Raw genomic sequence first — 22,245 nt, 5'->3', positions numbered from 1 at the left:
AGTACCTGCAAGCGTTAATTGTGGTCCCAGTGGGCATAAAGTCGACCAATAATACCCCTTTCCGATCCCAAAAAACGCTTGTCATGACTTTACCGGCAGACTGTCTTCGTTTGAATTTCCGCGGCTTTGGCGAAGGATGCCACTGGCGTGATTGTTGCTCGGTCTCAGGTGTAAAGTGGTATGCCCAGGTTTCGTCAGCCGTGACAATTGAGTCCAGAAAGTTGTACTGTTTGGCTGCAAGGCGGTGAAGAAATGCGCGGGAAACATGAACTCGTTGCCGCATGTGGTCCTCAGTCAGCATGCGTGGCTCCCATCTTGCGCACACCTTCAGTGTTTCCGTTAAAATTCTGTGAGCGGTGCTTCGGGAAACGTCAGGAACCGACGTGCAGATATCATCCAGGGTGATCCGTCGATCTTCACGCATGCTTTGCTCAACCTTCAATACTGTCTCCTCAGAAACTGACAGTCTCCCGCTGCTTTGTTCGTCGTGAATTTCGGTCCGATCAGCTGCAAACTCTCTACACCACTTACGAACAATTTTGACATTCTTGCACGACTCACCATACACTTCCGTCAATTGGCGACGGATTTCAATCGGCGCAGTGACCTTTGCGTTCAAAAACCGAATAACTGCGCGCAATTCGCGCTCGGCGGTAACATCCAACGGGAACCCCATTCTCAACGGCTGCCAAGACTGAGCGCCTCAGCACGGCGTGCGAATGTTTACACACAGCACATGAACTCTTCATAACTGAACCGTAAATTTACTTTCAAAATCTTTTCTTAAAGAATTTACTTTATTTTCTGGCGATTCATCAAGAACATTAACAGATTTAATCACAATATGTGAGCGTGGAAGTAGTTGCCGGTAGGTAACTGATGAAAACAAATTCTTTCAATAAATAGAAATTTTATTCCTAAAAACCCTTTCTTTTTTAAAAAAGAAAACAGATTTAAAAATTGTAATCAGGAAGCGCCCTTTAAATATCAAGTTACAATTTATTCAGAGGCAGAAAAAACTTTGACAGTCCGAACTTTCGGGCTGAGAACCTTGCCGCTCCCTTTTAACCCGGCCGTAGTGACTACCGCTCACAGCAACCTCTGAAAGGCTACACTGGTGCAAATCTGCAACACACCAGATTATTTTAAACTAAAAATTTTAACAACTCACACAAACACACAAACCATGCACCCCGAAGGAGGGATGGAAATGGTACAAAACACTCACATTAAAAAAAAAATTAGTTGCCACCGAAAATGCAACTTGTTTTTAAAGGAAAACTCTTACGGCGGAAGGGTGGCAACTTTATATACTAAAATGACCATTTAAATAAAAACCCATGAAATGCAGTCTTACATAAAATGTACATGCTCTACAATACACACATACCGCCTCTCAAGATGATAGGCAAGATAAAAACATATTTCAGGACTTCGGCCTTTACCCACCTTAAGCAATAAATTCGTTAACACCGAATCCGACAAACATGACAGAGGCAGCTATTAACGTACGGCAGACATACAGACAGACACTAACTGCCTAACAAATGCTGACGGGACACAGACGAGCAAGCTGGGGACGAGAGACTGACCAAGAAAACGAGTAGAATTAAACAAGTAAATGAAACAACATATCACGAATCACTTAACTTCTAATAAACTGCGATTTCTGGCCAAGACCTGGCGCAGCACCCCCAAAACGCGCTCCCGAGCCGTCCGCTGCCAGCCGCTTTTACGGACCCAGGAAGGCGCGCCGATCTCCCGTCTCACGGCGTCGCAGCTCGCCGCGGCCAGACCGATGCCGTGGTTTCGCTCCTGTTGCTCTCGTGTGAACCGCGAAGCCACTACCCTTCGCCATACGGCGCTGCCCACTGGACTCAGGTGGGAACCTCACATGCGCCGACGCTCCAGGCGGACAAGTCATCTTGTGTCTCAGTGCGCGACCGACCAACCGACAGCCGGCACGGTAGCTCTGCGTGTTCGGTCAGAGGGATAGCAGCCATCTGTAACAAAAGAAAAGAAAAAAAACTGAGTTAATCGATCAACAACGAACTTAAACGGATGTCTTACGACGTCCGCCCCGAGCAGATTCAACGAACAAAAGCGAACAAAATGAGATTAAAAAAGAAACCGATCGATCCAACCGCCAATGACATTTGCCGCAACAAACTCGAGCAGACTGGCGGCCTAACACATACTAGCACTCCGGACGACAGACACACTGACGGCCCCAAACTGACCCAGCTGACCAACTGACTCGCAGGCGAGCTCATAGCGCCCCTTAAATGCACGTGAACAGGCAACCTTTCCCCTTTCCCACCAGAGGGAGACACCAAAACTGCGATTGCCACAGCGGCGCCACCGGCAGAAACGGAGGGCTACCGCTTCACACTACGCACTGCGGCGCGCTCTTCAAATTTGCAAATTTTTCCACGGCTCAGTAAGGTGACCAACTGCCACACAAACAGAGTTCTGTACTTATAAAAAAAAAAATAGGAGACCTAACTTTTGGGATTACCATCGTATAAGCCCAGGATGTCGTAGACTGTCGTCGACTTATCGCTGTGCTACAAGGGCGCTACAGATGATAACCAAATGGGTCCTGCTTTGAAAAGAAATGCCACTCCAGACTATCAATCCTGGTTGTCGAGCCGTGTGACGGGCATCAGTCAGGTTGGTATCCACAGCGTCTCCAGACAAGCCAGGAACTTAAAAGTTTCTTCTGCCACGGCCATACATCCCGGAAGACTCATCAGCAACTACGTTCTTTCAGATAGTTTGCCGTCCCTGACAATTAAAATGCCTTCGAAAGACCATCAAAGTTTTATTTTTTTTCTCCTTGAACTAAAATTTCCAACTCAGATTTCTCTCTGACGTCCTTCACGGCTTGTTCAGTGTATAGATTGACATTGGGGTTGGGCTACAACTGTGTCTCACTCCCTTCTCAACCATGGCTATTCTTTCACATTCTTAGACTCTTATAACTGCATTCTGGTTTCCGTAAAATTTGTACATATTCTTTCGCATATTTTATCCGAGAAAAGACCCGCCAGGTTAGCCGAGGGCGCTAATGCGCTGCTTCCTGGACTCGGGTAGGCGCCCCGGTCCCGGATGGAATCGGCCCGGCGGATTAACGACGACGGCCGGTGTGCCGGCCAGCCTGGATGTGGTTTTTAGGCGGTTTTCCACTTCCTACTAGGTGAATACCGGGCTGGTCCCACATCCCGCCTCAGTTACACGACATACAGACACTTCCTCACTATTTCATGGTTTACACTAGACGCAGACAGCTGGGGTTCACTGATTCCGCCCTGCGGGGGGGGGGGGGGGGGGGGGGGGTGGCGGCAGAAAGGGCATCAGGCCACCCCTTTCAATTAACCTTGCCAAATCCGTTGTAACCACGCCGACCCTGCGACCATTGCGGGACAACGGCGCAAGTGAAAGAAAGAAAATTTTATCCGAGAAAAGTTGAGAATTCCAAAGAGCTGCACAAAACCCGATGGACAGACTCCTAGCACAGAGTCTCACTTTTTACATCTTCACGTTTCCGACTCTGTGCTAAATCTGATTTATGCGTTCAGCCTGTCGGCTGCAGCATAAACTAAAATATTGACTTGTTCCGCTAAGTTGCTGACGTACAGCGAGGCCCATAATGACTTTCTTTTCCCGGCTCTTAGAACTGTCAACCTGTCTGTTACTATTTATTTGCTTACGAGACATTTTTCTTCTCTGTTCATAGATCCTCCAGAACTTGGGGAAGGTGGACCGCACTGCAGACGAAATTTTCGACGAGCACTTGCAGAACTTCACACGCCAGCAGAATGCCGCAAACCGCCTGCAGAAGGAGTTCAACAACTACATCCGCTGCGTCCGGGGTGAGTGTCACAGAAGTAGCGCCACCGTTACACTGAATAAGTCTAGCGTCGAGCACCATCTTGTCTACCATTAGGTCTTGTCTTAGGCCACATGGCGCAAAAACATACCATAGTTTGCATAATAATAGTAGTAATAACTGATACTTTTTGCGGATGATGCTGTGGTGTATCGAGAGGTGGTAACAATGGAAAATTCTACTGAAATGCAGGAGGATCCTCAGCGAATTGACGCATGGTGCAGGGAATGGCAATGGAATCTCAATGTAGACAAGTGTAATGTGCTGCGAATACATAGAAAGATAGAGCCCTTGCCATGTAGCTACAATATAGCAGGTCAGCAACTGGAAGCAGTTAATGCCATAAATTATCTGGGAGTACGCATTAGGAGTGATTTAAAATGGAATGACCATATAAAATTAATCGTCGGTAAAGCAGATGCGAGACTGAGATTCATTGGAAGAATCCTAAGGAAAGGCAATCCAAAAACAATGGAAGTAGGTTACAGTACGCTTGTTCGCCCGCTGCTTGAATACTGCTCAGCAGTGTGGGATCCGTACCAGATAGGCTTGATAGGGGAGAGAGAGAGAGAGAGGGAGGGAGAGTGAGAGAGAGAGAGAGAGAGAAGATCCAACGGAGAGCAGCGCGCTTCGTTGCAGGGTCATTTAGTAATCGCGAAAGCGTAACGGAGATGATACATAAAACTCCAGTGGAAGACTCTGCAGGAGAGACGCTCAGTAGCTCGGTATGGGCTTTTGTTGAAGTTTCGAGAACATACCTTCACCGAAGAGTCAAGCAGTATATTGCTTCCTCCTACGTATATCTCGCGAAGAGTCCATGAGGATAATATCAGGGAGATTAGAGCCCACACAGAGGCATACCGACAATCCTTCTTTCCACGAACAATACGAGACTGGAATAGAAGGGAGAACCGATAGAGGTACTCCGGGTACCCTCCGCCACACACCGTCAGGTGGCTTGCGGAGTATGGATGTAGATGTAGATGATGATAATAATAATAATAGAAACAACACTAGACAGTCATTTAGGTGAAAATCAATGTGGTTTTACGAAGGGAAGGTCATGCACAGAATAAATATTTAATCTTAAGTCAGTAATTCACCACAGATTACTTAATTCAAAGGACATTGTAGTTTTGTTTGCGGATTTAAAAAGATTTTTGATTTCGTTGATAGAGAAGCTATAGACAAAATAAATCGACAGTTTGGCAAACCTAATCCGTGAAACACAGATGCAGTCTGTAAAGTAAAATTTATGGGATTAACTTCAGAACATTTCAGAATAAAAACATGTGCACGACAAGGCGACGGCCTATCCCGAATTCTTTTTAATCGTGATTGAGAGAAAACAGAATTTGGAATGAACAATTTATTCAACTCGACAGGTTTGGCAGATGGCGTAATAACTTACTTTTTTCTGTTTCATCGGTCTTCTGACTGGTTTGATGGGGTCCGCCACGAATTCCTCTCGTGTGATAACCTCTTCATCTCACAGTAGCACTTGCAACCTACGTTCTCAATTATATGCTTGACGTATTCCAAACTCTGTCTTCCTCTACAGTTTTTGCCCTTTACAGCTCCCTCTAGTACCATGGAAGTCATTCCCTCATGTCTTAGCAGATGTCCTATCATCCTGCCCCTTCTCCTTATCAGTGTTTTCCACATATTCCTTTCCTCTCCGATTCTGCGTAGAACCTCCTCATTCTTCACCTTATCAGTCCACCTAATTTTCAGCATTCGTCTATACCACCATATCTCAAATGCTTCGATTCTCTTCTGTTCCGGTTTTCCCACAGTCCATGTTTCACTACCATACAATGCTGTACTACAGACGTACATTCTCAGAAATTTCTTCCTCAAATTAAGGAAGATATTTGATATTAGTAGACTTCTCTTGGCTAGGAATACCCTTCTTGCCATTGCTGGTCTGCTTTTGATGTCCTTGCTCCGTCCGTCATTGGTTATTTTACTGCCCAGGTAGCAGAATTCCTCAACTTCAACTATTTCGTGACCACCAATACTGATGTTAAGTTTCTCGCTTTTCTCATTGCTACTGCTTCTGATTACCTTCGTCTTTCTTCGATTTACTCTTAATCCATTCTCTGTGCTTATCAGACGATTCATTCCGTTCAGCATATCATGTAATTATTTTTCACACTCCTCAACCTTCCTCGATGTACAGATTGAACAGTAGGAGCGAAAGGCTGTATACTTGTCGTACACCCTTTTTAATATAAGCGCTTCGTTCTTGGTCGTCCCCTGTTATTATTCCCTATTGGCTGTTGTACATATTGTATATGACGCGTCTTCCCTAATAGCTTACACGTACTTTTTTTCAGAATTTCGAACATCTTGCACTATTTTACATTGTTGAACGCCTTTTTCAGGTCGACAAATCCTATGAATGTGTCTTGATTTTTCTTTAGCCTTGCTTCCATTATTGACCGAAACGACAGAATTGCCTCTCTCGTGCCTTTACTTTTCCTAAAGCCAAACTGATCGTCACCTAGCGCATCCTCAAATCTCTTTTCCATTCTTCTGTATATTATTCTTGTAAGCAACTTGGATGCATGAGCTGTTAAGCTGATTGTGCGGTAATTCTCGTACTTGTCAGCTCTTTCGGTCTTCGGAATAGTGTGTATGATACTTTTCCGAAAGTCAGATGGTATGTCGCCAGACTCTTACATTCTACACACCAACGTGAATAGTCGTTTTGTTGCCACTTCCCCCGATGATTTTAGAAATTCTGATGGAATGTTATCTATTCCTTCAGCCTTGTTGTTGTTGTTGTTGTGCTCTTCAGTCCTGAAACTGGTTTGATGCAGCTCTCCATGTTACTCTGTCCTGTGCAAGCTTCTTCATCTCCCAGTACCTACTGCAACCTACATCCTTCTGAATCTGCTTAGTGTACTCATCTCTTGGTCTCCCTCTACGATTTTTACCCTCCACGCTGCCCTCCAATACTAAATTGGTGATCCCTTGATGCTTCAGAACATGTCCTACCAACCGATCCCTTCTTCGGGTCATGTTGTGCCACAAACTTCTCTTCTCCCCAATCCGATTCAATACTTCCTCATTAGTTATGTGATCTACCCATCTAATCTTCAGCATTCTTCAGTAGCACCACATTTCGAAAGCTTCTATTCTCTTCTTGTCCAAACTATTTATCGTCCATGATTCACTTCCATACATGGCTACACTCCATACAAATACTTTCAGAAATGATTTCCTGACACTTAAATCTATACTCGATGTTAACAAACTTCTCTTCTTCAGAAACGCTTTCCTTGCCATTGCCAGTCTACATTTTATATCCTCTCTACTTCGACCATCACCAGTTATTTTGCTCCCCAAATAGCAAAACTCATTTACTACTTTAAGTGTCTCATTTCCTAATCTAATTCCCTCAGCATCACCCGACTTAATTCGACTACATTCCATTATCCTCGTTTTGCTTTTGTTGATGTTCATCTTATATCCTCCTTTCAAGACACTGTCCATTCCGTTCAACTGCTCTTCCAAGTCCTTTGCTGTCTTTGACAGAATTACAATGTCATCGGCGAACCTCAAAGTTTTTATTTCTTCTTCATGCATTTTAATTCCTACTCCCAATTTTTCTTTTGTTTCCTTCACTGCTTGCTCAATATGCAGATTGAATAACATCGGGGATAGGCTACAACCCTGTCTCACTCCTTTCCCAACCACTGCTTCCCTTTCATGCCCCCTCGACTCTTATGACTGCCATCTGGTTTCTGTACAAATTGTAAATAGCCTTTCGCTCCCTGTATTTTACCGCTGCCACCTTCAGAATATGAAAGAGAGTATTCCAGTCAACATTGTCAAAAGCTTTCTCTAAGTCTACAAATGCTAGAAACGTAGATTTGCCATTCCTTAATCTAGCTTCTAAGATAAGTCGTAGGGTCAGTATTGCCTCACGTGTTCCAACATTTCTACGGAATCCAAACTGATCTTCCCCGAGGTCGGCTTCTACTAATTTTTCCATTCGTCTGTAAAGAACTCGCGTTTGTATTTTGCAGCTGTGACTTATTAAACGGATAGTTCGGTAATTTTCACATCTGTCAACATCTGATTTCTTTGGGATTGGAATTATTATATTCTTCTTGAAGTCTGAGGGTATTTCGCCTGTCTCATACATATTGCTCACCAAATGGTAGAGTTTTGTCAGGACTGGCTCTCCCAAGGCCGTCAGTAGTTCCAATGGAATGTTGTTTACTCCAGGGGCCTTGTTTCGACTCAGGTCTTTCAGTGCTCTGTCAAACTCTTCACGCAGTATCGTATCTCCCATTTCATCTTCATCCTCTTCCATTTCCGTAATATTGTCCTCAAGTACATCGCCCTTGTATAGACCCTCTATATACTCCTTCCACCTTTCTGCTTTCCCTTCTTTGGTTAGAACTGGGTTTCTATCTGAGCTCTTGATGTTCGTACAAGTGGTTCTCTTATCTGCAAATGTCTCTTTAATTTTCCTGTAGGCAGTATCTATCTTACCCCTAGTGAGATAAGCCTCTACATCCTTACATTTGTCCTCTAGCCATCCCTGCTTAGCCATTTTGCACTTCCTGCCGATCTCATTTTTGAGACGTTTGTATTCCTTTTTCCCTGCTTCATTTACTGCATTTTTATATTTTCTCCTTTCATCAATTAAATTCAGTATTTCTTCTGTTACCCAAGGATTTCTACTAGCCCGCGTCTTTTTACCTACTTGATTCTCTGCTGCCTTCACTACTTCATCCCTCAGAGCTACCCATTCTTCTTCTACTGTATTTCTTTCCCCCATTCCTGTCAATTGCTCCCTTATGCTCTCCTTGAAACTCCGTACAACCTCTGGTTCTTTTAGTTTATCCAGGTCCCATCTTCTTAAATTCCCTCCTTTTTGCAGTTTCTTCAGTTTTAATCTACAGGTCATAACCAATAGATTGTGGTCAGAGTCCACATCTGCCCCTGGAAATGTCTTACAGTTAAAAACCTGGTTCCTAAATCTCCGTCTTACCATGATGTAATCTATCTGAAACCTGTCAGTATCTCCAGGCTTCTTCTATGTATACAGCCTTCTTTTATGATTTTTGAACCAAGTGTTAGCTATGATTAAGTTGTGCTCTGTGCAAAATTCTACAAGGCGGCTTCCTCTTTCATTTCTTTGCCCCAGTCCATATTCACCTACTACTACGTTTCCTTCTCTCCCTTTTCCTACTACCAAATTCCAGTCACCCATTACTATTAAATTTTCGTCACCCTTCACTATCTGAATAATTTCTTTTATTTGATCATACATATCTTCAATTTCTTCGTCATCTACAGAGCTAGTTGGCATATAAACTTGTACTACTATAGTAGGTGTGGGCTTCGTATCTATCTTGGCCACAATAATGCGGTCACTATGTTGTTTGTAGTAGCTTACCCGCATTCCTATTTTCCTATTCATTATTAAACCTACTCCTGCATTGCCCCTGTTTGATTTTGTGTTTATAACCCTGTAGTCACCTGACCAGAAGTCTTGTTCCTCCTGCCACCGAACTTCACTAATTCCCACTATATCTAACTTTAACCTATCCATTTCCCTTTTTAAATTTTCTAACCTACCTGCCCGATTAAGGGATCTGACATTCCACGCTCCGACCCGTAGAACGCCAGTTTTCTTTCTCCTGATAACGACATCCTCTTGAGTAGTCCCCGCCCGGAGATCCGAATGGGGGACTATTTTACCTCCGGAATATTTTACCCAAGAGGACGCGATCATCATTTAATCATACAGTAAAGCTGCATGCCCTCGGGAAAAATTACGGCTGTAGTTTCCCCTTGCTTTCAGCCATTCGCAGTACCAGCACAGCAAGGCCGTTTTGGTTATTGTTAAAAGGCCAGATCAGTCAATCATCCAGACTGTTGCCTTTGCAACTACTGAAGAGGCTGCTGCCCATCTTCAGGAACCACACGTTTGTCTGGCCTCTCAATAGATACCCCTCCGTTGTGGTTGTACCTACGGTACGGCTATCTGTATCGCTGAGGCACGCAAGCCTCCCCACCAACGGCAAGGTCCATGGTTCATGGGGGGCCTTCAGCCTTATTTGATCGTAAGTTCTCCAAAGCTCTTTTAAATTCTGATTCTAATACTGGATCCACTATCTCTTCTAAATCGACTCCTGTTCTTCGTCTATCACATCAGACAAATCTTCTCCCTCATAAAGGCTTTCAAAGTATTCTTTCCACCTATCCGCTCTCTCCTCTGCATTTAACAGTGGAATTCCCCTTGCACTTTTAATGCTATCACCCTTGATTTTTAATATCATCGAAGGCTATTTTGACTTTCCTGTATGCGGAGTCTGTCCTTCCGAGAATTATTTCTTTTCCGATGTCTTCACATTTTTCGTGCAGCCATTTCGTCTTAGCTTCCCTGCACTTCCCATTTATTTGATTCCTCAGCAACTTGTATTTCTGACTTTCCCGGAACATTTTTATACTTCCTCCTTTCATCGATCAATTGAAGTGTTTCTTCTGTTACATACTCGTGTAGGGAAAAAAAAACCTAGTTGCTAAGTAGATATGAATGAATTGTGGCTGGCAAAGATATAGCAGCTGCTCACTCTCTCCCCTTAAACGATTTGTTAGATGCACCCAGAATGTGAGGTGCTCGAGACTACAGAACCGAGTAAACAGTTCGTGGATAGCGGGAGAGGATTCAATGGCCTTGTGACACCCTTCTCAACTGAATCAGTGCATGTATCCAAGCCAGAGGGGGTGCGGTGTAGTACTGATATGTGAGATCATGCTGCCAAGTTCTTTGTAAATTTGATTACATTTTGTAATCACTAAAATAACATTTTATGCTCTCTCAATCCGTGAAATTTGTTTTTTTTTTTTTTAGTCGGCTTGGATTCTCATTAAATGAAGTAGAATTGCCGTTAGTGATGCGTTCCGCTTCGAAGTGGGCTCCAGTCACTAACGAACATTTCCGTTGGGACGCCCCATTTCATTTAATAGCAGGACACCTTTGGCTGTCATCCAAGGCACCATTACAGCGAAGCGGTACGCCGGCGAAATTCTGTGCCCCATTTTGTTGGCCTCTTCCATGGCAATCCATACTGGGCTTACCTTGCGGCAAGATAATACCCGCCCGAGCGCGGCAAGAGTTTCTATTGCTGGTCTTTGTGCTTGTCAAATGCTACCTCGGTCAGCAAGGTCACCGGATCTCTCCCCAACTGAGGATGTTTGGTGCATAACGGGTTGGGCTCACCAACTACAGTCCTGCTGATAAATTAAGGGTAATTGCAGAATGTCGCATGTACCTCGACGTAAATATGGGATATATGATCACCATGCACACGCACAACGGGTTGGCATACTCTGGATCAGGTGGTCGAGCAGCTGCTGGGGTATAGCCTCCCATTCTTGCACCAGTGCCTGTCGGAGCTCCTGAAGTGTCGTAGGGGTTCGAAGACGTGCAGCGGCGATACGTCGACCGACAGCATCCCAGACGTGCTCGTTGGGGTTTAGGTCTGGAGAACAGCCAGGCCACTTCATTTGCCTGATATCTTTTGTTTCAAGGAAGTCCTCCACGATGGCAGCTCGGTGGAGCCGTGCGTTATCATCCATCAGGAGGAAGTTGGGACCCACTGCACCCCTGAAATTGACGTCCCGATACACCTGAGCTGTTATAGTTCTTCTGTCAAAGACATGCAGGAGTGTACGTGCATCAGTCATAATCCCACCCCACACCATCAAACCACGACCTCTATACAGGTCCTTTTCAAGGACATTAAGGTGTTGGTATCTGGTTCCTGATTCACGCCTGATGAAAACGTCGAGAATCACTGTTCAGACTATACCTGGACTCGTCCGTGAACATAAGCTGGGACCACTGTTCCAATGACAATGTACTGTGTTCTTGACACCGGGCTTTACGTGCTCTCCTGTGACCAGGGGTCCGTGGAATGCACCTTACACCTTGCAGGGCTCTGGGCGAAAAACTGTGTCTGTTCAGATGTCTGTAGACTGTGTGTCTGGAGACAACTGTTCCAATGGCTGTGGTAAGGTCCCGAGCAAGGCTACCTGCTGTACTATGTGGCCGTCTGCGGGCACTGATGGTGAGATATCGGTCTTCTTGTGGTGTTGTACACTGTGGACGTCGCGTACTGTAGCGCCTGGACATGTTTCCTGTCTGCTGGAATCGTTGCCATAATCTTGAGATCACACTTTGTGGCACACGGAGGGCCTGTGCTACGACCTGCTGTGTTTGACCAGCCTCCAGTCGCCCTAGTATTCTAACCCTCATAATGTCATCAATTTGTGTTCTTTGTGCCATTTTCAACTCACAATCACCATTAGCACGTTTGAAAACGTATCCACACTTACTCACTGCACTGCACTCTGACATGCACCAACACACCTCTGCGTATGTGGGCTGCTGCCAGCGCCACCGTGCGACGACCGCAAGTCAAATGCACCACATGATCATACCCCGAGGTGGTTTAAACCCGCAAACCGCCCACCAGAGCGTTGTTTCACCATTTATGAGCATTATCCGTAATTTATGACCATGAGTGTAGCTAGATTTTGATGATGTAATGCGCCAGTTGGGCACAGTGTCCCCAAGGAGGACATCCAACAACTGTCAATCAAAGCCCAGTTGCATAATTGCTTGCATAATGACCTGCAGCGGACCAACGTGTTAATGAATTGCTCAATTTGGGAAGATCTTTCTCTTGAAAAAACCATCCAGTTTTTCTGTAGTTGTAACCATTTTCTTGTTATACATGTGCATGACATCTACAGATTTCCATCGAATTCGGATCATTCACTCGCTGTGTGAGCTTTTGTTTTTCTCTTAGAGTGTATAAAGGTTTGGTTAAAGTATTTTGTATCCCTATTGCAGATGACTTGTATTGTTAGAAGCGTAATGATGCTTTGAATATCGTATTGATACTCCATTTGTTGTTTGTCTGTGGTGCCTAGCGTAGAAAGTGTAGTAAAAGCTTTCAGAGCAGTTGCTCATTACTGATAGTCCCGAAGCACCAGTGCGTTGTCTGAGTGAGTCTGTTGGGTTTGCAGCGGTGCAGGCGGCGAGCAAAACCCTGATGGACTCCCTGAACGAGATCTACGAGAGCAACTGGACGGGCCACGACCTGCTGTACGTGCAGGCGCAGAACTGCGAGATGCTGTGGCAGGACTTCAGCCACAAGCTGGGCGACCAGGTGCTCATCCCGCTCAACACCTACCAGAGCCAGTTCCCGGAGATGAGGGTGAGCACCGTAACCATGTAGTACTCGCAATTCACTCCTCCGTGCCTTACAGCACAGTGTGCTGAATCGCCAATCGGTGACACTGCTAAACTATTTTGGCCTCCGTCGAACAGAAGCACGTGAACAGAATGAAATTTTCACTCTGCAGCTGATTTTGAAACTTTCTGGCGGATTAAAACTGTGTGCCGAGACTCGAACACGGGATCTTTCCCTTTCGCGGGCGAGTGCTCTATCAGCGCACACTCCGCTGCAGAGTGAAAATCTCATTCTGGAAACATCCCCCAGGCTGCAGGTAAGCCATGTCTCTCCAATATCCTTTCTTTCAGGGGTGCTAGTTCTGCAAGGTTCGCAGGAGAGCTTCTGTAAAGGGTGGAAGGTAGGAGACGAAGTACTGGCGGAAGTAGATGTGAGGACGGGGCGTGAGTCGTGCTTGGTTAGCTTAGATGGTAGAGCACTTGCCTGTGAAAAGGAAAGGTCCCGAGTTCGAGTCTCGTTCCAGCACGCAGTTTTAATCTGCCAGGAAGTTTTAGATCAACGCACACTCCGCTGCAGAGCGAAAATCTCGGCCCCTAATCTGACTCCCTGTCTGGCACTGCCAGCAAGATTCAAAGTGTTGCTCCAATATAACTAACATAGTAGTAGCAGCAGCAGCTTTCCTACAAATTTTACCTTTTAAATATGGCTTGAGGAAGCACTTACAGTTTACGGTAGATCAATAATAGGTAATAATTAATGCAACTAACAAAAGCTGCTTGTCTTCAGTAGTGCACAACATGACTTAATTCACATGCCCTTGGTTTTCCTATTTTGTGGAATGCATAAAGAATAAATTTTCACGAGCTTCTGAAACTTCCTGGAAGATTGAAATTGTGTGCCGGACCAAGACTTGAACTCGGGGCCTTTACCTTTCGTAAGCAAGTGCTCTACCAACTGAGCTACCCAAGCACGATTCACGCCCCGTCCTCACAACTTTACTTCCTCCAGTACCTCGTCTCCCACCTTTCCAACTTCACAGAAGCTCTCCTGTGAAACTTGCAGAACTGGTCCCTAGTTCGAGTCTCGGTCCGGAACACAGTTTTAATCTGCCAGGAAGTTTCGAATATGTGCACTACACTGCAGAGTGAAAATTCGCTCTGGGAACATTTTGTTTCTTTGTTATTGTTTATATGAGCACTAGTTATAGCCTGCTGTTAGTACGAGGGTGAGTCAAATGAAAACCTGAAATATTTTTAAATATTATTTATTGTGCAGAAGTGGTACAAAGCTGTATCACTTTTCAACATAAACTCCCTCACGCTCAATGCAAGTCCTCCAGCGCTTACAAAGTGCATAAATTACTTGAGAAAAAAATTTTTTGGTAGTCCGTGCAACCACTCATGCACCACGTGGCGTACCTCTTCATCAGAACGGAACTTCCTTTCCTCCCATTGCGTCTTTAAGTGGTCCAAACGTATGGAAATCAGTTGGGGCAAGGTCTGGTGAGTATGGTGGATGAGGAAGACACTCAAAATGCAGGTCTGTGATTGTTGCAACTGTCGTACGGGCAGTGTGGGGCCTTGGATTGTCATGTTGCAAAAGGACACCTGCTGACGGCAATCCACGTCGCTTTGATTTGATTGCAGGCCGCAGATGATTTTTTAAGAGGTCTGTGTATGATGCACTGGTGACAGTGGTCCCTCTAGGCATGTAATGCTCCAAAATGACGCCTTTTACGTCCCAAAAGACTGTGTCAGCATAACCTTTCCTCTTGATGGTTTTGTTCGAAACTTCTTTGGTTTTTGTGATTAGGAATGGCGCCATTCCTTGCTCGCTCTCTTCGTTTGCGGTTGGTGAAAGTGAACCCAGGTTTCGTCCCCAGTAACGATTCTTGCAAGGAAGCCATCAGCTTCTCGTTCAAAGTGGCGAAGAAGCTCTTCACAAGCATCAACATGTCGTTCCCTCATTTCAGGAGTCAGCTGCCGTGGCACCCATCTTGCAGACACTTTGTGAAACTGGAGCACATCATGCAGATTGTGGTGTGCTGACCCATGGCTAATCCGTAAAGATGCTGCAGTGTCATTCAGTGTCACTCGGTGCTTTTCCTTTACTGTGGCTTCAACTGCTGCAGTGTTCTGTGGAGTCACAACTCGTTGTGTCTGACCTGGACGAGGAGCATCTTCCACTGAAGTCACACCATTTGCGAACTTCCTACTCCATTCATAGACTTGCTGCTGTAACAAACATGCATCTTACTGAACCTTAATTCATCGATGAATTTCAATAGGTTTCACACCTTCACTACACAAAAACCGAATAACAGAGCGCTGTTCTTCCCTGGTGCAAGTCGCAAGTGGGGCGGCCATCTTTATACTGATACTGCGACAGTATGTGTGCATCTGCACCATGCTGCCACATAACAGGCCATTCTGTACGCTGTTTGTAGCATGCTTGCCAACTTACGGGATAACGGTGAGAAATTTCGTTTTGTTATTACAAATTTAAGGTTTTCATTTGACTCACCCTCGTATACACAGAAGCTGCCTTCTGCCTTTTAATGCCTCGTTCCACATCCTTGAAAGCTCTCCTTTACAGTGAGATTTGTGGAACACTGTGTGCAAGTGAGTGAATGAGTGAAAAGCAATTAAGCATTATAACAAATATTTTGTAATTACAGAAAAAGATCGAGAAGCGCGGCCGGAAGCTGGTGGACTACGACAGCCAGCGGCACAGCTATCAGTCGCTACAGCAGAGCAACCCGAAGAAGCGCGATGAGCTGAAGATGGTGCGGGCACGGGAGTCCCTGGAGGAGGCGAAGCGCACCTACGAGATGCTCAACTCGGAGCTGCACGACGAGTTGCCCGCCCTCTACGACTCGCGCGTCCTCTTCCTCGTCACCAACCTGCAGACCTTCTTCGCTGCGGAACAGGTCTTCCACTGCGAGTCCGCGAAGGTAAGTATGTTTCTGTGTCTGTCAGTGGAAACTGAACTATGTTTTCTTTCTGCATTCTATCACCCTACTTTTCCTTTGGATTTTGGTTTCTTCATTGTGCTCACAGTACTTGAGTCTCCCTGGTAGAGGACTGGAGGAGCAGTCTTCTAATATGTGCTTCGTAAATAGAGCTTATCAGTGCTAAACTATTGATGTCTGCTTTTTGGTACTGAAAGTATTCTCATCCTTAAATCGAATAAAATCTTTAACATGAAGTGCTACATCCCTTTTATAGAGATGACAAAGAATCCTCGCATGTGGAACATGTAAACATGATGTGGATAAGGAAGGTGTCATTCCTATAAGGAATGACTATGCATTGACATACTATATAGTGAGCTGTCACTTCAGAATTGCCTAAGAGACCAAAATCACAATTGGGAATAAATACACTTAATAAACATTCAGAGGAAGATGTCATCTTGAGACAGATGTTAAATACGAGGGTAATCACAAAAGTAAGGTCTCCTGTTTTTTTATAAGTACATAGACCTGTTTATTTCTACAATGATTTACATCAGTTTACAGCTCGAACATTTAGCTGTTTTGGGACATAATCACCATTTCTGTCGCTGCAATTTTGTGAACACTGTGGCAGTTTTTGAATGCTCATGTCATACCAGCTCGCTGCCATGCTGTTCAGAGAGCTGGTATGACATGGGCATACAAAAACTGCCACAGCATCAACAAAAGTACATCTACAGAAATGGCGATTATGTCAAAAAATAGCTAAATCTTCAAGCTGTAAACTGATGTAAATCATTGTAGAAATAAACAGGTCTATGTACTTACAAAAAAAAAAAAGACCTTACTTTTGGGATTACCCTCGTTCAATTAAAGGGCCACTACTGTATTCCGTAAGAGTATGATCTTCTCAGTGTAAGACTTGTCTTTGATAGAACACACATAGTGGAAGAAACACAAGATTATCCTAATGCTGCATGAGTGTATGAATTAATTAACTTCCAAGGAAGAATATTGTCAAATATCTAAGTGCTGACTTCAATGTTGTTTATGTGCTCTGCTTTGAACTGGAACATGGCTGTACCTAGCCATGTGACCAAGTTAATTTTCAAGGATTGGTCTACAGTTTGGTTTGTTGAGCAGTAGTTAAAGGTTACATTTGTTTCCCATTGAAGTAGACAATAGTAATGGTGCAGAATATGACCCTTGTGCACAGTTACTGTGGGTGGTCCAGATAAACTTTAAAGGTTTCAAAGGAAACTGCAGAAAACTGTCTGTAGGAGTATTACATGTTACAGATGAAGTAAAGGTGTGGACACTGGGAAATAAGAACACACGACAGTTACGGGCTTTAAACACACTAACATTTGACCACTGAACAGGCTCCCGTATGGACAAAGTAGTAGTAAGCATCCCTGGCATAGAGCAGTGACTGGTAGAGTTGAAACCAGATAGGTCATCAGGTCCAGATGGAACCACAATTTAGTTTTATAAAGAATATTCTACAGCATTAGCCATTCCTCAGCCCACATTTATCATGAATCTCTCACCCACCACAAAGTCCTGAGTGACTGGAGTAACGTGCAGGCGACTGCTGGATATAATAAAGGTAAGAGAATGAAACCACAAAATTGCAGACCAATATCCTTAACATTGGTTTGCTGCAGAATTCTTGAACATACACTCAGTTTGAATGTAGTAAATTAAGTTCAAACCATTGTGTCCAAGAATCAGCACAGTTTTAGAAAGCTTCACTCGTGCGAAACACAGCTTGCCCTTTCCTCTGATAGCTGCGAACTATGGATGAAGGGCACCACGCAGACGCCATATTTCTAGACTTCCGGAAAGCACTTGACACAGTGTCCTACCATATGCTGTTAACAAAGGTACGAGCATATGGAATAAGTTCATAGATATGCAAATGGCTCAAAAACTTCTTAAATAATAGAGTGCAGTATGTTTTCCTAGATGGCAAGTGTTCATCAGAGACGGGTGTCATCAGGAGTTCCCCAGGGAAGTGTGGTAGGACTGCTGTTGTTATCTATATACATAAATGATTTGGCAGATGGGGTGGGAAAGCATTATGCAGTTGTTTGCTGACGATGCTGTGGTGTACAGTTAAGGTGTCGAAGTTGAGTTACTGTAGAAAGACACCAGATGATTTGGACAAAATTTCTAGTTGGTGTAATGAATGGCACTAGCCCCAAATGTAGAAAAATGCAAGTTAATTTGGATGATTGTTGAGTACTCTTAATGTATTTAGGATCCGCACCAGGTCAGATTAAAGGAAGACATTGAAGCAATTCAGAGATGGGCTGCTAGATAAGTTAGTGGTAGGTTCGAACAACATGCAAGTATTACAGAGATGCTTAGGGAACTGAAATGGAAATCACTGGAGGAAAGGTCACATTCTTTTCGAGGAATGCTATGGAGAATATTTAGAGGACCAGTATTTAGTTCACACTGCACAATGATCTTACTGTTGCCAATGTACATTTCGTGTAAGGACCATGATGATAAGATACAAGAAATTAGGACGCATACAGAGGTATATAGACATTTGTTTATCTCTTGCTCTTTTTGTGAGTGGAACAGAAAAGGATGTGATTAGTGGTGGTACAATGTACCATCTGGCATGCACTGTATGGTGGCTTAAGGAGAATTGATGCACTTATAGAGGTAATGTATATGTAGCTGTAGGTGTAGAAAGAAGTCCACCAGTTTCATCATCTTTACAGTTACTTAAAAGGAGGAACTTGGTGGCTGTCAAACTAGATAATGTGGTTCACTGATATGAAACTTCCTGGCCGGTTAAAACTGTGTGCCGGACCGAGACTCAAACTCGGGACCATTGCCTTTCGCGGGCAAGTGTTCTACCAACTGAGCTACCCAAGCATGACTCATGCCCCATCCTCACAGCTTTACTTCTGCCAGTACCTTGTCTCCTAACTTTACCAAAACACTCCTGCAAACATCCCCCAGGCTAAGCCATGTCTCCGCAATATCCTTTCTTTCAGGAATGCTAGTTCTGCAAGGTTCGCAGGAGAGCTTCTGTAAAGTTTGGAAGGTAGGAGATGAGGTACTGGCAGAAGTGAAGCTGTGAGGACAGGGTGTGAGTCGTGCTTGGGTAGCTCAGTTGGTAGAGCACTTGCCTGCGACAAGCATAAGTCCCGAATTCGAGTCTCGGTCTGGCATACAGTTTTAATCTGCCAGGAAGTTTCGTATCAGCGCACACTCCGCTGCAGAGTGAAAACCTCATTCTGGTTCACTGATATCATCCAAATGAGAGAGAACATTATGTGCAAAAATGTTTAACACATTGACTGCCACAAGGTTGCCATTGGTGACAGCAGATATTTGCACATGATGCCGTGGCCTGGCATGTCAGTCAAATGTCTATCACTGTGCATGTGGCAACCCAGGTGTTGCTCAAGCTGTAGCAATGTGTGCCTTTGCCTCACCTTGCTGAATTGCTCTTCACTGTGCCTTATGTCAGAGAGGGTTATACAATATGACTTTGGTATTGATCTGTGTATTATTAAGATTTATTTATTTATTTCTGTAAATTGGATTTAGTGGTTCTGTGAACTGTCAGTCACTTTTTGCTCTCCGCGAAGCTTATGGCAACTGTTTGCACTCTTATTCTTTCAGAGTAACAGCAGCAGTCAGTCTTCCATTTTGGTAGAGACTTCTCTGCATGCTGACTGCTATCCCTCATCCTCTTATGCTGTCATTAAAGGATATATCTTTTTTCTCCTGTACTGCAGGTTTTCGGAGAACTGGAGGCTATTGTGGACAAGCTAGCAACTGAATGCCAACGCGGATCGTACACTGTCAAGAAAAGTTCACCCAAGTCGCCCAAGATTTCGACTAGTAATAACAAGTGAGTAGTATAATGTGTTATTGTATTAATTCTCATACTTGGCGTGTTTCTGTTTAGACTGCACTCAGGAAACCGTAGAGGTTATGCTTCATTTATGTAATTGCCTTTGGCTAATTTTCTATGCACAAAACATTCAGCCAAAGAGAGGAGGAGGAGGAGGAGATGAAGAAATAGTAACAGTACCAATAGGGGAGAATGAATTGCCAAGAATAGAAAAGGCAGTAGTCGTCATAAAAATGCTGAAGAACGAACAGGAATCAGGAATGGACAGAATACGTGCAGAGATGCTGAGAGAAAGAAGAGAGAGCCTACAATAGTGTGTATCATCTGATTTGTTTAATCTGGAGCAGAGGAAGGATCCTGGCAGAATGGAAGCAGTCTGTCATCACCCCAATACTTAAGAAATGCGACACAATGAGATGCAGCAGCTGTAGAAGAATTTCCGTACTATGTTCCGCAAACTTTTTGTGTAAAGGCCTCATCACTGGCTGCTGAGAAGACAGAGTTGCCGTTGTTGTTGCTGTAGGCCGAGTTCGTGAGTTAGTGAAATGGTCTGGCATCTGCTTTACCAACGATCAACTTTATATGATTATTCCATTTTAAATCACTCCTAACGCGTACCCCCAGATAATTTATGGAATTGACTGCTTCCAGTTGCTGACCTGCTATTTTGTAGCTAAATGATAAGGGATCTATCTTTCTATGTATTCGCAGCACATTACACTTGTCTACATTGAGATTCAGTTGCCATTCCCTGCACCATGCCTCAATTCGCTGCAATCATCCTGTTTTTCAGTACAATTTTCCATTGTTACAACCTCTCGATACACCACAGCATCATCTGCAAAAAGCCTCAGTGAACTTCCGATGTCGTCCACCAGGTCATTTATGTATAATGTGAATAGCAACGGTCCTATGACACTCCGCTGCGGCACACCTGAAATCACTCTTACTTCGGAAGACTTCTCTCTATTGAGAATGACATGCTGCATTCTGTTATCTAGGAACTCCTGAATCCAATCACACATTTGGTCTGATAGTCCATATGCTCTTACTTTGTTCATTAAACGACTGTGGGGAACTGTATCGAACGCCTTGTGGAAGTCAAGAAACACTGCGTCTACCTGTGAACCCGTGTCTATGGCCCTCTGAGTCTCGTGGACGAAGAGCGCCAGCAGGGTTTCACACGATCGTCTTTTTCGAAACCCATGCTGATTCCTACAGAGTAGATTTCCAGTCTCCAGAAAAGTCATTATACTCGAACATAATACGTGTTCCAAAATTCGACAACTGATCGACATTAGAGATATAGACCTATTAGTTCCGCACATCTGATTGACGTCCCTTCTGGAAAACGCGGATGACCTGTGCCCTTTTCCAATCCTTTGGAACGCTACGCTCTTCTAGAGACCTACGGTACACCGCTGGAAGAAGGGGAGCAAGTTCCTTCGCGTACTCTGTGTAAAATCGAACTGGTATCCCATCAGGTCCAGCGGCCTTTCCTCTTTTGAGCGATTTTAATTGTTTCTCTATCCCTCTGTCGTCTATTTCGATATCTACCATTTCGTCATCTGTGCGACAATCTAGAGAACGAACTACAGTGCAGTCTTCCCCTGTGAAACAGCTTTGGAAAAAGACATTCAGTATTTCGGCCTTCACTCAGTCATCTTCTGTTTCAGTACCATTTTGGTCAGAGTGTGTCCGGACATTTTCTTTTGATCCACCTACCGCTTTGACATAAGACCACAATTTCTTAGGATTTTCTGCCAAGTCAGTACATAGAACTTTACTTTCGAATTCATTGAACGCCTCTCGCATAGCCCTCCTCACACTACATTTCGCTTCGCGTAATTTTTGTTTGTCTGCAAGGCTTTGGCTATGTTTATGTTTGCTGTGAAGTTCCCTTTGCTTCCGCAGCAGTTTTCTAACTTGGTTGTTGTACCATGGTGGCTTTTTTTCCATCTCTTACAATCTTGCTTGGCACACACTCATCTAACGCATATTGTACGATGGTTTTGTACTTTGTCCACTGATCCTCAACACTATCTGTACTTGATACAAAACTTTTGTGTCGAGCCGTCAGGTACAGATTAGTAACAATGTCACACAGATGCGTTAAAAAGGGTTACTTATCTTGGTGACTTGCTGAATAATGAAGCGTGCAGCACTGCATGTAATATAATGCCAAAAAGGCCCTCAATGACCAAATGCAAATAATCGTAGGTAAACTTCCAGTACATAGCAAATGCAATTTACAACTACTTTCTGTTCACTTCTCAGAGTT

The 22,245-nt window shown here is 44.2% G+C and overlaps 1 protein-coding gene across 2 annotated transcripts in view; it reads left to right on the top strand.

Annotated features, from left to right (window-relative positions):
- Positions 1 to 22,245, top strand: part of LOC126293600 (myc box-dependent-interacting protein 1) — a 420,229-nt gene that overhangs the window by 372,666 nt on the left and 25,318 nt on the right. For both annotated transcript variants that reach the window (XM_049986879.1, XM_049986880.1), the window contains exons 2-5: positions 3,740 to 3,875; positions 12,956 to 13,146; positions 15,800 to 16,075; positions 19,846 to 19,961. In XM_049986879.1, coding sequence (XP_049842836.1) covers positions 3,740 to 3,875; positions 12,956 to 13,146; positions 15,800 to 16,075; positions 19,846 to 19,961 — 719 coding nt within the window. The remainder of the gene's footprint in view (positions 1 to 3,739; positions 3,876 to 12,955; positions 13,147 to 15,799; positions 16,076 to 19,845; positions 19,962 to 22,245) is intronic.

The sequence above is a fragment of the Schistocerca gregaria genome, chromosome 10 (assembly GCF_023897955.1).
Source record: "Schistocerca gregaria isolate iqSchGreg1 chromosome 10, iqSchGreg1.2, whole genome shotgun sequence".
NCBI classification, from domain to species: Eukaryota; Metazoa; Arthropoda; class Insecta; order Orthoptera; family Acrididae; genus Schistocerca; species Schistocerca gregaria.
This window is presented reverse-complemented; position numbering and strand designations above follow the sequence as displayed.